This window comes from Bemisia tabaci, chromosome 4, assembly GCF_918797505.1.
Source record: "Bemisia tabaci chromosome 4, PGI_BMITA_v3".
Classification (NCBI taxonomy): domain Eukaryota; kingdom Metazoa; phylum Arthropoda; class Insecta; order Hemiptera; family Aleyrodidae; genus Bemisia; species Bemisia tabaci.
The window spans coordinates 22,767,790-22,785,233 of record NC_092796.1 but is presented as its reverse complement, the minus strand read 5'-3'; the positions used below and the strand labels follow the sequence as shown (position 1 = coordinate 22,785,233).

Genomic DNA, 17,444 nt, shown 5'->3' with positions numbered 1-17,444 from the left:
TTGCGCGTGTTGATGCATCACGATGCAACGCCGCACTAAAAGCTATGTCGTGGCTGAATGACAGGGAAAATACGTTATTATTGTTTCAAATTTTTGTAAATCTAATCCGAAGATCTTGTCTTGCCTCCTGAAGAAAAATTACTGAAATTTTCAAAATTTGTTAAACTTTTGGAGAAATTAATTTGCGAAAATATTAAAATGCGACCATTCATGTATGCTTGGTTTGAGTAGCCGCTTGCATCTATTTTTTCCTCGTGCACTCCAGATGCACTGGAAAAACAAAACACATTGGATCTAGAGTCCAGACAAAAATCGACAAGAAAAACTACTCTTGATTCAATCAGCTTTAAGCTTTAAGCTTAAATAAAAAATCAAGCCTCTCAATTTGAGCGGATTTCCTTTTTATTTAAGCTTAAATCTGATTGAATCAAGAGTCCTTTTTCTTGTCAATGTTTTCAAGAGTCTGGACTCTAGATCCAATGTGTTTTTTTTTTCTCAGTGTGCTTTAATATACAAATAGGTTTATACCCATTCCTGGAGAAAACAATGTTTTCTATTTTAATCTAAGAAGCACTCCAAAGTTAGATTTCAAGATAATACCATCATTAAGAACTGTGAAAGAGAAGAGCAAATAATAGGCTGGAATGTAGTATTTACAAATACCTAATTATATTTTATGGTCTAACATGTATTCTCAAAATTGGTCAATTTTTTTTTCATTTAATTGCCAAAGCGATTTTTTTTTAAAATTGGGAATTTTTTTTAAAGGTCAATGTCGATATTCTGGACTATTAAACAATCGAGGATGTTTAAGACGATGTGACACGTCCATCGAACAGGAGGGCTCTCTAATAACATCGAAGTGACACAAATGATGTATAACCCATCGTAACAGTACTTTGAACGCCAATCATATTTGTGCCCTAAGGGACACAGTGGACACAGTGAAAAGGGGGACGCAAACGCACGGGGGCCGAGGAAAGGGTATGACGTCACAATTATTTAGTTTCTATTAAAATTATAACTGGACCTAATAATTTCTTTTATCTATCCTGTCCCTGTTCAATTAATTGATGTGCGGTTTCGCTGCCTCATCCGACTCGGCGCCCGTTTTAATTGTAGTTCTGCCAGGGAACTCATTTGAGCGTTATTAATTCAATACTCCAATTAAAGCTCATGTTTTATTTTGTTTCCTTTCGTTTGTTTTGTTGCCTTTGTTTTGTTTTGATTTAAATCGTTTCACGGCCCGGCTTTCGGATCGCGCCTGTCTGGGTAGGCAACCGGCACTTCGGCAGGGGCCCTGTCAAGGGCTCGTCGAGAGGCCTTTGTTTCGATGCCACTTTGATTTTATACAGAGTTGTCGAAACGGGCACTTTGCGGGGAAAGTTAACCGAAATCCATGGGTCCATAATCAGGAACAAATCGTTAATGAATTATGACATGACACAGTTATACCGTAGCTACTTTTTTGTATCACCCAAAACTTACCTACTGAACCTGAGTTAACTGTTCCACAAAATTTTAGGAGGCATTTCAATATTAAATTGGGGGGGGGGGGGTTATTCTAAATGCTGCCATGGTCGTCGTTAATGAGAGCATTGTTTTTCAAACAAATAAAAAACTCAAGTGTCGAGCTTATTCACGGCCTAATTATAGCTATTTCTAACTAAGAAAATAATCTAACTATCATGAATTGAAGCAAAATATAGTACTGTAGCCCTTATGCCTTTAGTATGTGTTTATTTTAATTTATGCTACGCAGTTCTTTTTTTAAATTAAGTAATTGGACCCAATATTTGACTAGTCTCAACCTAATCCATTAAAATGCTACAATCATAAGTGACGTTTGCATTATCTTCATTGAGAGGTAATCTACATGTTGATTTTACCGACAATTTCATGTTATATTTTGATTCTCTAAATTTTGGATACCTGTCCTTACAACCATTATGTTTAAATTGACTATTTTTAATTGGAGGCTAAATAGTTAAAATTAAGAAATTGGACCTAGTCTTTTACAAGTCTCAACCTAATCCAACACAATGCTACAATCATAAGTGACGGTTTGTATTATTTTCATTGAGAGCAGGTAAAAATTTACGTGTTGATTTTACCGTCGATTACATGTGATCAACACCCTCGTGAATGTTACATTTATCCATTTGCCTCTAATAATACGTGAGCCGTCATTCATGAGTGAGAGAAGGCAATGTTATATAGAATTCGCAATATCGTATTCTAAATATCTAATTTATGTATAATAATCAGGCAATTTGGGGGGAAAAGTCTAGATGTAAAGTGTTAATTTTCTCTTAGTAATCCTTGTTTCACCTCCTAGTCTCTTACTGCTGTATGTCAGTTTTTAATGAGTGGGTATGAATAATTAATTGCCTCGAATTTTTTTCGTGTTACCCGAACACCGCAAGTTATATGGTACAGAGCGGGAAGTTTACGCGGAATCAAATACTGATCAACGCCTCGAAGTATCATCACATTTTAACAATACGTTCTAATCCATTTTTCCCCTCGTCTTTGAAGCGGTATGAAATTGATAAATTCAATTTGTGAGTATTGAAGTAGAGAGATGTAGTGAAAAGGAAATTGAAGTGTCCGGGCCTTGATTCTGTGCATTAAATTTTTGAAAATTTGACGTCTTTATTCCTTAAAACAGAGGTACTTTGAAAGACATGAAAAAAATTTAAAGTTATGACTCGAGTCTCAACCGAACACTCCAATTAAAAAAAAAAACTACGTTTAGGCGACGAAATCCGGTGAAACCCATTTTTTTCGGAATTTACATAAAAATGACGTTCAACATGTTCGTGCACAGTACTCACAATCACGTGAGAAATTTTCTTCCTTTTTTCGAAATTTTAAATTCACTATACTGTGCTGACGGTATTAAATTTGAGCCCATGCTAATTCTTGTTTTGTTTTAATGGATATTATAGCAATGAGCCATTTGTTATCGATATTAGTGTTATTATTGGTGCCCTTCAAAGATTAATATTATGAAAATTAATTGGCAACATCCTAGCTGCATTGCAATTTTTCAGGCTCCCTTTTATTGTGCTTAAAAGTCAGGAACTACAAAACACCGATACACATATTTTAAGGGATGATTGATGATATGAAGCACCTGACGCAGCTTGCTTTGTGCAATGTGCATGTATTACACGTTTCAATGATCTTGTCGGAAAAGTCGAATCTAATCGGAAGGTACGTTCGCTCAGTGCACTTGTCCCTCGTGTATATGCTGCATCACGATTGTGAAATCGGAGAAACACGTATTCACATTCAGGACGTTGCAGTTTTTGTGTTACGTTTTATTTTTCTAACGGAAAACTAGAAACTACTAAAGTACCGATGCAAGACAGAGTATGGGTATTCGTATCGTTTTAGTCCAGGAAAACTGTGCCGCTTCTTGATTGATCTACGAGTTTCAGGCTACATGCTGCTCTCACGGCCGTAAATAAATTACTAGGAGCGGTAGCGACCCCGTCAAGCCTATAGAGATCTCCAACAACGAGAATGGGAGCCGCTACTGTATCTTACACGAACCCGTTCAACTTTTGCGTTATTTTGAGATATCTTCGCAAAAACTTAACGAAACTCAAAACCCTTTGCACTCTGGCAAGCATATTGTATTCCTCGCCTACAGGCGAAATTTGGAGCTGATTCATTACGCAGTTAATTAATAATCCCTAATTTTCTGCCGTTTTTTGGCCACTCTTTCAAATTACCCGCGCCGTATCACATTCGTGCCTCGAAATTTTGACTTCATTGCCCGTCCGCATTAAATATAAATATGCACTAACAGTTATGAAAATCATTGCAAATCATTTCAAAAAGTTTAAACTTACGCATAGGCATCATTCCTTGAATTTAGAACGTGTTTTTGCATTATTAATTTTTAAGAAAGTTCAACTGATCAAAGTCGTTGTTTCATTCAATTCACGACCATTCTGACCATTCACGACGCACCGCCAGTGCTGCCACTGCTGCGGTGCTGCCAGTGTCATGGCGTCAGTTAGCTGCTCTGTCGCCGTTCCACGTAAATTTGCCTTGAAAAATTGTGTGAACCCATGGAAAGAATCTCATCATCGTCTTGAGAATAATAAATAAGTAGCTATTATTCTATGTCATCAGTGAACAGAGTGAATCAAGTGAATCCCGGCCGGTGAATTCTGAATCACGACCCTCTTTTCCACGCTTGGAGAGAAACTGAGATTAAAACATAGATTTGCGTTAATCACTCATTTTCCGATTTTCCGATTTGTTTTTTTATCTATTAACAACTGGTTTCTAAGAATGTTGAATTCCCTGCCGTCGTGACTTCGTGCCGGATAGCTAGTTGACGTCACAGTCAAGTCAATTCAATCAATGTTTGTCTTTTCGCTTTTAGGTTATCGCGAGATGTAAACATACCTACACGAACTAAACTACTGAATAATTTAATGTTGTTATTTCGAAATGCAAACTAAATCATACAAATTAAACTTCCCTTTATTGTTCACTGCTATCTCTAAACTTTGTCTCTACCTTTATTACCGTGCTACAAGTTCTGTGTACCTTCCTCCATCCGTGGTTCATTTGTTCGCAAGCAAAACTGTAAGTACCTATGACAAGTGAATTTTAGTACCCTTATCCCTGCGGAAATCTGTTCGATGTCAAAAAATCCTAGTAATCTGGTTTTGAGTGAGACCCATATCAAGGATTTAAAGGCAGCGTCAGTAGTTTTAGCAACAAATCTATGCCGAGTCGGATGCCAAAATTCTACTTAAGGTATGTGCTGAACTATTTCAATGTGTGTTACCTAATATCAGAAGCAATATTTGCTGAACCATGCCAAACCACAGTGACCATGCAAAATCTATCAGCAGCCTGAATGTTGAATTTTTTTGTTTGTCGGGACGACATAGATGACATAGGTTAAAAAGCGGAGCAAGATTAGTCGGCTATGTCTTATCGTTGCCTTGTTGTGCCTTTGTCAGGTGGAATGGATGGCATACTGTCGGAAACTTGAGAGGTGCCGGGAGCTTGTCGTTTGTTCAACCCGACATAGGCACGACAAAGCAGCGATAAGACATAGCCAACCAATTCCGCTCTGCCTTTTAACCTATGTCATCTATGTTGTCCCGACAAATAAAAAATTTCAACAATCAGGCTGCTGGCTACTCTATCTTCAAACCCTTTAGAACACTCTAATTGTGTGTTGTGATTGTAACGCAAATTATCACTATAGTGCTCAAACCATAGTATAGTTTCAGAGAATGTGTATGTTGATAAATACATGCTAGTTATAAAGCTTCATTCAAGAAATTTGCATTGCAATTTTTAAGTTTCCTTGTCTTTCCTTGCTCCCGTAGAATATTATAAGCAAAGACGATCTCCGCGGACATTGCTACTATAGCTATTGAGTCTCGAAGCAAATAGCGGATGGGGCAATGTATTTGCACTGAATGGAAGGAATTTAAGTGATACTCTATACTATACACTGCTAAGATCTCTATTCTTACTCACTTTGATTTAATATGCTGCTGAGTGAGTAATTGAAACGTAAACACATCAGAGCTCAGCGCGCGAATGGTACATATGTTACGGGCAACGTAGGGATGTCAAGCATCGTCAACGGTGCCCAGACATCCTCGATGGTGCCCATACCTACATATACTATGGAAACGCATACCTATCTCCAGATTTTCTCTTGGTAGCTACATTCTGTAGGTAGGACCAAGGAGGTTTATTAGCATAAAGTTTATTTTTAACTGCCCAAGGCGGTATTACTTAAGGATGCACTTCAGATTTAAGAGTTCAGCGAATGAAATTGCTCGCTTCTTTTTCTATAGGTATCTTTATGGATTGGAGGGGGAATTTACCTATGGGCCTTTCAGCTTAGTTGCTCATAAGAGTATTTTGGTAGTTTTTACTTCACTTGCCTAACTTTACGATCAAAGATTTTTGTGCTCACAATACTCTGGGTAATCTGATGTTCGTAATAAAAATGTATTAACTTACTCATTACACATTACCTGCTCTCCAAATGTTTAACAATAAAATTTTTGTGGCTAGATTCTTCAGGAATGTTTCAAATTTCAAAATACCTAAGGGCTTTCTGTTCCTCATTAGAGAAGTAGATAAGTCAGTGGAAGTAGTTCATTAGAGAAGTGTGTCTTTTCAGAAATTTTAAGTACATTGTTTAAGTAAACTATTTCACTTTGAATAAATAAGGACTCTGACAATAGAATTTTCTTATGCTCATCTTTGAAGTATTTTTTAGCCTTTCAAAGCTTACTGATATCATTGACTTTCAATGACTTCATTTGTCAATATGTACATCCAAGAATTCACATGACTGCTAGCCTTTGACATTCATAACAACCTACGATTAAAATTAGGTAACTGCTCCAACACATATAATGTGCAGGAGAACAAATTTCTTGCAAATTATTTGCTAAGGCTATTTTATTTTATTTTGTTTGAGAGATTTACCTCCTCTAAATTTTTTGAGAAAATCAGTTTGATCTCAAAAGGAATTTTTTTAATTTGAAAATAAATTGGAGCATATCTTTCAAAATATATTAACTGATCCCTGTTGGAATTATTCTGTGCGGAATCAAGCAGAGGTTATTCAAAGGTAACCAACTGTAAAATTTTGGATACTCTGATTAGGTAAATGTCATTCAAACCAAAGTTGACTTTTTTCCTTAGTTTGAGCTTCACCTCATAACTCCATTTAAAGAGGATTAATGCAGGCATCATAAATGCTAGCAGTATTTTATTGTGAGTGCCTGTATTCAATTTTGTTCTCCCTGTCTTTAAAATTTGGATAGAAATATTTTTCATCTCCAGGGGAAGCATAACATCAAGAATGAACTTTGTTTGTAATGAATCCTTATCCACCAATATTCATAGCTTAACATTTTCCTCCCTTTTATTAAGCGTCTAATGGTCTCAGCATGTGCAGAAAAACCAAAAATAACTGATATAACCACAAAAAACCCTCAAAAAGGGTAAAAATTCCGCCAAGCCTATGAGATCTTATCACAAAATTAGTAGGTATTTATCTTAACAAATTTTAAAAAAGGAGAGGGGGGGGGGATAGTAATCTCTTGAAAATTACAGAAGGCGAAAAGAAAAGCAACTCAAATTCTGTTTTCCATTTCAAACCTCAAAATGTCTGATATCATTTGAGGTCAAGATTTTTTAAGTATAGGTACGCTCCAGAACTAGAACGAGCAAACGGGAAATTAATTCTGCTTAGAATCCCCTTCAGTTAGTCTCGGACGCAACCAGCTTACCTTTGAAGCTAGTTTGGTTGCCTGGGTCACTAATACAAGGAAAGATAATTGGATTTGCTTCCTTCGAGAAGATGGCGAGGGATGAAATAAGCAGTTCTTTTTTCAGTCTCAAACCTCAAAATATTTGATATCTTTTGAAGTCAAGATTTTTTACCATCTCCTCATCTCACATTCATTTTCGTTTTGCATTTTAGGAAACAAATTCCACTCTTATACATCATTGAACTTTCTTTAATTTTTCGCTAATTATTCCCCTTCATTTCAGGTAGCCGCAACTTTTCTTACCTACAATAGCTATGTAAGGAACCATTGTATAATACTTACGAGACCTTCCTCGTTTAGATCAAGAATAGAATAAATGTTTTCAATTCAGATTCTGGCACACTCTTTGAAAATTAAAAAAAGAAGTCAGGTAGATGAAGGTAGAATTTTTAAAAAGAGCCAAAAAAAATTAGCTAAAAAATAAAAAATTCTGGCGAGACGGTCCCGATACGTATCATTTGAGTGTCAGCTGCAGCCCATCTTCTTTTAGACATCAAGGTATAGCCTCAAGCATTGCAAGTAGAACAACAATGGAAGGATTACTCGAATGCTCGAAAAAACTCCTCTTAAATTCCAGCTAGCACTCACAGTAATAATTAGCTGTCCTGAATTTTGAAGGACCTAGGTGGGCGAGTGGTGAAAAGGAAGAAAGAAAAATCTACTCGAACTGGTAAAAAGATGCATTTTCATTTTTCGGCAATTTTGAACCTCGCTCTACTACCCTTATTATTGGCACTACCCTTTCAGTCATACCACACCCACAAGAGTATCGGGACCGTCTCGCCAGAATTTTTTATTTTTTAGCTAATTTTTTTTGGCTCTTTTTAAAAATTCTACCTTCATCTACCTGACTTCTTTTTTTAATTTTCAAAGAGTGTGCCAGAATCTGAATTGAAAACATTTATTCTATTCTTGATCTAAACGAGGAAGGTCTCGTAAGTATTATACAATGGTTCCTTACATAGCTATTGTAGGTAAGAAAAGTTGCGGCTACCTGAAATGAAGGGGAATAATTAGCGAAAAATTAAAGAAAGTTCAATGATGTATAAGAGTGGAATTTGTTTCCTAAAATGCAAAACGAAAATGAATGTGAGATGAGGAGATGGTAAAAAATCTTGACTTCAAAAGATATCAAATATTTTGAGGTTTGAGACTGAAAAAAGAACTGCTTATTTCATCCCTCGCCATCTTCTCGAAGGAAGCAAATCCAATTATCTTTCCTTGTATTAGTGACCCAGGCAACCAAACTAGCTTCAAAGGTAAGCTGGTTGCGTCCGAGACTAACTGAAGGGGATTCTAAGCAGAATTAATTTCCCGTTTGCTCGTTCTAGTTCTGGAGCGTACCTATACTTAAAAAATCTTGACCTCAAATGATATCAGACATTTTGAGGTTTGAAATGGAAAACAGAATTTGAGTTGCTTTTCTTTTCGCCTTCTGTAATTTTCAAGAGATTACTATCCCCCCCCCCCTCTCCTTTTTTAAAATTTGTTAAGATAAATACCTACTAATTTTGTGATAAGATCTCATAGGCTTGGCGGAATTTTTACCCTTTTTGAGGGTTTTTTGTGGTTTAATAATAAACAAGACACCGATTCACAGTATCGTTAATTAGGGAAGTTCAAATCAGAAGAAAATTTTAACCAAATGATAATAATAATTTATTTTTTCATTTTTTTCGCTGGATTCTAAGTGCCAGCATGTATTTTTTTTTTTTCTTTCTTTTTTTTTTTTTTTTTTTGCAGTTTACTTTATTCCAATAGCAATGTGTGACATGTGTCTTTAAATTTGAATGTTGCAACTCTTTGTATCAGTGGCCGAGCTCATGCCTTCTCATCGATTACTAAGGAAATTCATTTGAACTTGATTTGTAGGAGAACACGTTTGTTTTGCTTGTATTCGAAAAAACAGAATTCCAATGAAAAACACCTAAGAAACACTGTGAAAATTTAAATTGCCTCCATCATACGAAGATTTTAGATGTATATGTCATAGCGAATGACCGAAATCAGCTATTGTTGACAATGACCAGTGACCAGGTAAAGTCGACATTCGCTTAAATGACCAGGCAAAGTCAACATTGGCCAAATTGCATGAAAAAAGACCGGCCAAAGATCGAAAAACTGACTTTAGCTAGCCAATGAGAGCGATGGCTAGGGCATGTCGGCCAATGTCTAATCGCAACCCAAACAGTGTTTTTGAAAATTCCTATTTTGATTATTGGTGCATGAAGTGGTGTCATGGCATCTTGAGTTACGAAGGACATTGACAGCGCGGCACGCGCGTATCCGGATAGTGCATCTTTGACGACATTAACAAATTTTAAAGTCACGAACCCCAGATACAGAGGCAGTGGTTGCAATTTGGCGAAGACTTTGCATGCTGCTTATCTTGTTCGTTTATTTACGGTCGTAAAAACATCGTGTTCTCCTACTTTTTCGCAACCTATGAAAAATCGGCACAGAAATGGCCATACCCCGTCTCATATGTATAGGCACTCTAGAGAGATCTAGACCAAGTGCTGTAAAAAGTAACCAAGTCGTACAAAGTTTGAACCTTGTAAAACAGATGTGAAGTTATGTTCCTTAAAAGACTCCATGTTGCGGATGACGTTTAACGTCTTTTAAAATATTAAAATATTTTTTTCTCGACGCGAAACTTTCGACAGGAGAAACTTTGTGTCCAGTCAAGCCCAAATCTAATACCGACTCATACGTTTAACGTTTTTTAAAATATTAAAATATTTTTTTCTCGACGCGAAACTTTCGACAGGAGAAACTTTGTGTCCAGTCAAGCCCAAATCTAATACCGACTCATTATGTTCCCCTGCACGTGGCCTGATTCGATTCTGCTGGGGTCGCCCCGGGTTAAAAAACCGACGCCGAGGTGCAAAACCCATGAAAGAGGCTCAAGCTGAAAAAAGGGGAAAGTTTCCGTCATTTGCAAGCCTTTGGCACAAGCGGAAGTAGAGGAAGAAGATTGAGGAAGGCCAATGGCATGTTGACCCCTTGCACGACTCGCACCGCGCCAGGCCGTAACAAAAAATAATTGCGGTTGCCGAGAGTCAATTATGATATTTAAAAATTGGAATAATTACCGTTATTAAGGTATAAAAAGTTAGGAAAGGTGATTACGATGAAAGGGGTTGAAACCGCAAGCATTGAAACGTTGATACTTCTATGCGTCATGTGCACACCACTCGTTCGCGTCTACGCGCTTACAAAAGAGCTGGAGCTTACGATGACCGTGAAAGAGCCTTTGACGTAGTTCCGTTCTGTCCATTGAACCGGAGGCGCGTCATTTGGATGATGTTACATTGTCGCATGTGAAAATTTTTCGAATGCTCGCAACGAAACCGGACACAACTTCGTTCGATCGCGTTATAGATTGGGCACTTTTGCGGGTAGAGAATGTGAGTGTGTCCATATCATGGGTGTTCCCTCATTAGCCCTAGAGTACCGATATAGTGAGAGATGGGCATGTCGGTAATTTTGAGTTATGTATGGAGCTCCTAGAGCCCAAAAGTGCAGCCAATCTATGAACTCAAATCATCCAGAGTGATTTATCATTACAATTGTTACGATCCGTCGTTGGTAAATCACGTATTTGATTTATCATTACAATTGTTACGATCCGTCGTTGGTAAATCACGTATTTGATTTATCATTACAATTGTTACGATCCGTCGTTGGTAAATCACGTATTTGATTTATCATTACAATTGTTACGATCCGTCGTTGGCAAATCACGTATTTGATTTATCATTACAATTATTACGATCCGTCGTTGGTAAATCACGTATGTGATATTGTTTCTGCATAAATTTACTCATTTTTGCAGAAAAACCTCTCATTCATGGATATTGGTTTGATATTGGAAGCTGAAAATTGGCAGTGACATTTTTCGTTTTCAAAGGTTGGCTGTTCTTTTGGGCCCAGAGAGCTCCATATTTCGACGTTTCCTTATTTTTTTCTATCAAAATCATATCGCCGAGCTCATAAAATGTGTATTTCTTGCAAAAAATAAAAAAAAAAATTCAAGAATTTTAAGTTGCCAGAATCTTTGAACTTGCATCAACGGCTCTCTTTGATAGTAGACTTTTGTCGAAGTACCGCGGCCCAGTAGAGTTACAGTAGGTCGGTACGGTAGTACAGAGTAGGTCACGGTAGAGTTGAGAGAGAATAATTTACTTACGCGTTTTTGATCGTGGCTCTCTGGGTCCATCAACGGTGACCTTGATCGCTTTCACGTAAGTAGCTACTTGTGGTGGACATGAGCCAACCGTAATTGTAATGCTAAAGCTTTTTCCTGAAACAAGCAAAAATATATTTTACAGTTAAAAATTGAAAAGTACGCTGTACATAACCTGAATGAAACTTATTCTTCGCCCTCTCTCAAAACGTCCTATAAAAGCATTAAATAACAATATGTGATGTTTGAACTTTCGAATCAAAGAACAGGTCAAAATTGTTTCATTTTGACCAATCAACCAGTTTTTACCTCTCGATAGTGTCAGATTCTTTCAGTTTGTATTGAATTCCTGTAGTAATTAAATCTAAATCGTAATGAACGTGGTTCCCAGTCTTGATTTTAAGCAGTCCTTGAGATCTAGATTGAAGCCTCGTGCCTAGATCTAGCCTGAATGGGTATAGTTATCCTGCAGATTATGAACGGTCGGTAATTATTGACTAAACAGAGGTGCAGAAAGTTCTTAGCCCACCAATTTTTCAGGTTGGCCTTCCCATATTGAAAATCCTTTTTTCCCATTATTTGTAAAGTTACGACCTTATTTCGGTCCCTTGTTAACTGTCCTCCGCGATTTTTCTGAAAACAAGCAAAATTCATCGCGATTTTATGCTAGTACAAGCTGACCTTTCTAGTTTTCACGGCTTTTAACGAGTTTTTGTATATTGCTGTAAAAGTTCCATTTTCCGGGAAGTTTCATCAGAGGCTAACGTAATCCCACCAGGAACAGATAAAAATACATCTCTTTTGGCACCGACATGTATTTAGATTTCTCTGCAATACTTAAGCCGCGTGGATGAAATTGTCCAAGACATAGCAATACGCACGAGCAATCAGCATATTGCAACGAAGCTCCTAAGAGCGGAGGAACAAGGAGGAAGAAAGAAATAAAAGAAAGATAGACCGAGTGCGCAAGAGATTAATGAGTGGACCCCGACGCGGGGAGGGGAAGGGGGGGCCGTATCCGTGTATGATTGGCGGCAATGACAGTCCACATCCTCGCTGACACTTAGCAGGGAATCAATTAGCAATAATGTCCGTTGACGGACAGTTACGGCAGTGCGGGCCGTAAAAATCCCCGCCGGTGTGTTACAGTTTCGTGGGCCCCGCGCCTGCGGTGGATCAATTGTCTTCGCCACCCCCCCCCCCCCCGCGAGTCCGAAAGCTGGGGTTGAAGGGGGGGGGAGAGCTCTCTAACTTATAGTCCGACTTGCTTTATGCTTTGTTTTAATATTGCAGTCTGCACATGGTGATGATTATGATGATGATGAAAATTAAACGGGTGTCGTGGTTGCCCAGTTGTGTTGGAAGACGAAATGAAGCGGCAATTTTTTACGGTCTAATATCTACGGCTTGGAATCGTAAAATAAGGTGATATAAGTATCAATGTATGATTTCTACTCATACTAAGAAGGAGTGGGGAATTTTGATGAAGGAAAGCTCCGCGTGTTGTCCACGTATTTTGAATGTAGAATCTAATCTTATAAATAAGGATAAACCAAAAGACTGTTATATATTTTTTTTTCAATTAGATTTCGTTGATCAAGGGAATTAAAACAAGGGAACCTTGTTTTGAATCTAGAAGGAAATTCACAATTCGACCACCCAAACAATGCACGTTCTGTCGTCGGCTAGAGGGTTAGTAGAGTTAACTATTTCATAGGCCACGTCGAAAGATAAAATTTTCTTAAATTGAGTCAGAATTTCTCTCCTCATTTGTGTAAGGAAATAAGTTAGGGACTTTTTTTAGGATTTTTGGTCAAAGCTGTCTTCAGAAAATTGTGGAATGTCGGACTCCATTTTTCTTTGTCTTTAAGTGTGGGTGGCTTGAAGCCACTTTTGGCCATCAAAAAAAGAACTCGCATCGGGTGGAGATCGAACATAGGAGGTTGTAGCTCTGCCAGCTCGATTGCAGTGATGCCCACAGCCCAAATATCACAGAGCTGATTGTAGCCTCCTTTGCGTTCTACAGCTGCAACTTCAGGAGCCATCCAGTAAGGTGTGCCGATGAAAGATTTCCGTTTGTTCATGGTTGCGGTGATCTGGCCGGAGACACCGAAATCTGCCAATTTAACATCTCCACCATCTGTTAAGAGGATATTGCCGCCCTTGATGTCGCGATGCATTTTACCCATTGAATGCAAATAATGAAGGCCATTCAATACTTCTCTGCACATGTACGCAATCTGAATTTCAGTTAAAGGCCCGGTTATGTGATAAATATCTTGTAAGGATCCGCCCCCACAGTACTCCATGCAAATCCATAGTTTGTCACCTCTCAAATAACTTCCGAAGTATGCGATGATGTTTGGGTGGACACAGTCTTTCATCATGAGGATTTCTTGCTGGATTATGCTGAAGTCATCATCTGGCTCTAACTTTATGACTTTGCTGCCATCAAAGTCATCAAGTGAACTTCATTTTTCATGACTAGGGGGTGAAAAACACTCGAGTGTTTTTCACCCCCTAGTCATGAAAAATGGAGTTCACTCTTGATAAAAGTCATCTCTACATATCTTAAATCACCTGCCTAAAGCGATATGAGTTGTTACTCAATATGTAATTGAAAAAAATTGCACTCCACCATCCAGTCATGGCCAATGCACAGGTAACAAGGGTTCGAGATGTAAGGAGGTCGGAGATCAGCAGAAGCAATCCCCAAAATGAATACGAACTCATCATGCGTGTTGGGAGTGGTACTTACGGCGATGTGTACAAAGCTAAAAGACTGTCAACAAATGACTTTGCTGCCATCAAAGTCATAAAGTTAGAGCCAGATGATGACTTCAGCATAATCCAGCAAGAAATCCTCATGATGAAAGACTGTGTCCACCCAAACATCATCGCATACTTCGGAAGTTATTTGAGAGGTGACAAACTATGGATTTGCATGGAGTACTGTGGGGGCGGATCCTTACAAGATATTTATCACATAACCGGGCCTTTAACTGAAATTCAGATTGCGTACATGTGCAGAGAAGTATTGAATGGCCTTCATTATTTGCATTCAATGGGTAAAATGCATCGCGACATCAAGGGCGGCAATATCCTCTTAACAGATGGTGGAGATGTTAAATTGGCAGATTTCGGTGTCTCCGGCCAGATCACCGCAACCATGAACAAACGGAAATCTTTCATCGGCACACCTTACTGGATGGCTCCTGAAGTTGCAGCTGTAGAACGCAAAGGAGGCTACAATCAGCTCTGTGATATTTGGGCTGTGGGCATCACTGCAATCGAGCTGGCAGAGCTACAACCTCCTATGTTCGATCTCCACCCGATGCGAGTTCTTTTTTTGATGGCCAAAAGTGGCTTCAAGCCACCCACACTTAAAGACAAAGAAAAATGGAGTCCGACATTCCACAATTTTCTGAAGACAGCTTTGACCAAAAATCCTAAAAAAAGTCCCTAACTTATTTCCTTACACAAATGAGGAGAGAAATTCTGACTCAATTTAAGAAAATTTTATCTTTCGACGTGGCCTATGAAATAGTTAACTCTACTAACCCTCTAGCCGACGACAGAACGTGCATTGTTTGGGTGGTCGAATTGTGAATTTCCTTCTAGATTCAAAACAAGGTTCCCTTGTTTTAATTCCCTTGATCAACGAAATCTAATTGAAAAAAAAAATATATAACAGTCTTTTGGTTTATCCTTATTTATAAGATTAGATTCTACATTCAAAAAACACTCGAGTGTTTTTCACCCCCTAGTCATGAAAAATGAAGTTCACTCTTGATAAAAGTCATCTCTACATATCTTAAATCACCTGCCTAAAGCGATATGAGTTGTTACTCAATATGTAATTGAAAAAAATTGCACTCCACCATCCAGTCATGGCCAATGCACAGGTAACAAGGGTTCGAGATGTAAGGAGGTCGGAGATCAGCAGAAGCAATCCCCAAAATGAATACGAACTCATCATGCGTGTTGGGAGTGGTACTTACGGCGATGTGTACAAAGCTAAAAGACTGTCAACAAATGACTTTGCTGCCATCAAAGTCATAAAGTTAGAGCCAGATGATGACTTCAGCATAATCCAGCAAGAAATCCTCATGATGAAAGACTGTGTCCACCCAAACATCATCGCATACTTCGGAAGTTATTTGAGAGGTGACAAACTATGGATTTGCATGGAGTACTGTGGGGGCGGATCCTTACAAGATATTTATCACATAACCGGGCCTTTAACTGAAATTCAGATTGCGTACATGTGCAGAGAAGTATTGAATGGCCTTCATTATTTGCATTCAATGGGTAAAATGCATCGCGACATCAAGGGCGGCAATATCCTCTTAACAGATGGTGGAGATGTTAAATTGGCAGATTTCGGTGTCTCCGGCCAGATCACCGCAACCATGAACAAACGGAAATCTTTCATCGGCACACCTTACTGGATGGCTCCTGAAGTTGCAGCTGTAGAACGCAAAGGAGGCTACAATCAGCTCTGTGATATTTGGGCTGTGGGCATCACTGCAATCGAGCTGGCAGAGCTACAACCTCCTATGTTCGATCTCCACCCGATGCGAGTTCTTTTTTTGATGGCCAAAAGTGGCTTCAAGCCACCCACACTTAAAGACAAAGAAAAATGGAGTCCGACATTCCACAATTTTCTGAAGACAGCTTTGACCAAAAATCCTAAAAAACGCCCAACTGCTGAAAAGCTATTACAACACTCATTTTTCATGCAAGTTAGGGACTGTTCAGAAAGAGGGAGAAAATAATTTTTAATTACATCTACACCACTTTGTGTTTTAGTGAGTTTTAAAATGTTCTCAGTTTTTTACTGAATTACTTGTCTCCTTTATTTTTGATAGTAACTTCTTATCCTTCTTTATTCCATCAATATTTTATTTGTGTGTTTATTTTGCCATCGGCATCGCTTGTGAGCGAGGGTAGCTTTTCTGTCTCGCTTTTTAATACTGCCGTGCTAAAGAAGAACGCCGTATGAACATTCGAGAATTGCCAACTTTCCTTCGATAAAATGTTTATTTTTGAGGAAATTTATGAATTTTTTTCCTTGAAATTTTCAGGAATTCTAGTTGAAATTGTGAACAAAATTATCTGAAAAATTGCAAGGAAAATATTCATAAGTTTGCCAGGAAATTTGTGTTTTATCAAAGGAATTTTGGCAACGCCTGAAAGTTCATACGGCGTTTTTCCTTAGTACGGCAGAATAGTGAGGTTGATTTGTCGATCCCCTCGCTGAAGCAGCGGCATTCGAGGCGAGGACACTGGGATGCCGCACAGATATCTTCACAGGCCGACTTTATGGAGCAATGTCTTTGTTACCTGGGCGGAGTGGGTGCGGGACCGCGCACTTATGAAGCGGGACTCGCTCTCTTTCAAACGTTTCAAACGCTCGCCGCGTCGTAAATTTTGTGAAGCACCCAGCACAGCCCCTTACGTCATCGTAAGTCTAAAATATCGGCCGTAAACTGAGGCTCTGAGTCGCCTTTAGCCCGCGCCTTTCGGTCTCATCTTCCGACTTTGGAACGTCAAGTTCAAAAGTTCGCAGTGGACTATGTGTAACCGATGCAAAATGCAGGAGGGGATTCTGGTGGCAGTTATCGTAGCGAGGAAAATGCGGTGAAATAGTCAGATTTGCGTGGCATAAAATCATCGCAAGAAACACGATCAGGGAAAAACACTGGAATGTGTGCAAAGATTTAAGTTTTTGCGCTCGGTACTAACAGAACCCTTAGACTTTCGCCGCTCAGAAAGCTCGACGACGACACATGAACTGAGTTATAAGGGTTTTTTTTTTTTTTTTTTTTTTTTTTTTCCGGAACAAAAAAGGTAATTTATTTAGTTTGAACAAAGTGGAATCATGATAGACAGGTCATGACCCGAAGGCG

At 38.6% G+C, this 17,444-nt stretch overlaps 3 protein-coding genes across 4 annotated transcripts in view; 1 reads left to right on the top strand and 2 right to left on the bottom strand.

Annotated features, from left to right (window-relative positions):
- LOC109037138 (uncharacterized) overlaps positions 1–17,444 on the bottom strand; it is a 110,019-nt gene that overhangs the window by 70,375 nt on the left and 22,200 nt on the right. For both annotated transcript variants that reach the window (XM_072299521.1, XM_072299520.1), the window contains exon 2: positions 11,536–11,649. In XM_072299521.1, coding sequence (XP_072155622.1) covers positions 11,536–11,649 — 114 coding nt within the window. The remainder of the gene's footprint in view (positions 1–11,535; positions 11,650–17,444) is intronic.
- LOC140224454 (mitogen-activated protein kinase kinase kinase kinase 3-like) lies at positions 12,269–13,971 on the bottom strand. Its single transcript, XM_072299522.1, has one exon. The coding sequence runs from the start codon at positions 13,917–13,919 to the stop codon at positions 13,320–13,322; it is 600 nt and encodes a 199-aa protein (XP_072155623.1). The 5' UTR covers positions 13,920–13,971; the 3' UTR covers positions 12,269–13,319.
- LOC109037287 (uncharacterized) lies at positions 14,063–16,538 on the top strand. The gene is made up of 2 exons (XM_072299042.1): positions 14,063–14,990; positions 15,406–16,538. Exons 1-2 carry the CDS (start codon positions 14,180–14,182, stop codon positions 16,308–16,310), a joined length of 1,716 nt encoding a protein of 571 aa, XP_072155143.1. The 5' UTR covers positions 14,063–14,179; the 3' UTR covers positions 16,311–16,538.

Bases quoted from the DNA above. Each gene is read 5' to 3' on its own strand.
- LOC140224454 (XM_072299522.1), bottom strand. From the start codon at position 13,919: ATGATGAAAGACTGTGTCCACCCAAACATCATCGCATACTTCGGAAGT.
- LOC109037287 (XM_072299042.1), top strand. From the start codon at position 14,180: ATGGCCAATGCACAGGTAACAAGGGTTCGAGATGTAAGGAGGTCGGAG. The intron at 14,991-15,405 runs GTCCCTAACTTA...TGAAAAAAATTG, and splicing joins GACCAAAAATCCTAAAAAAA to CACTCCACCATCCAGTCATG.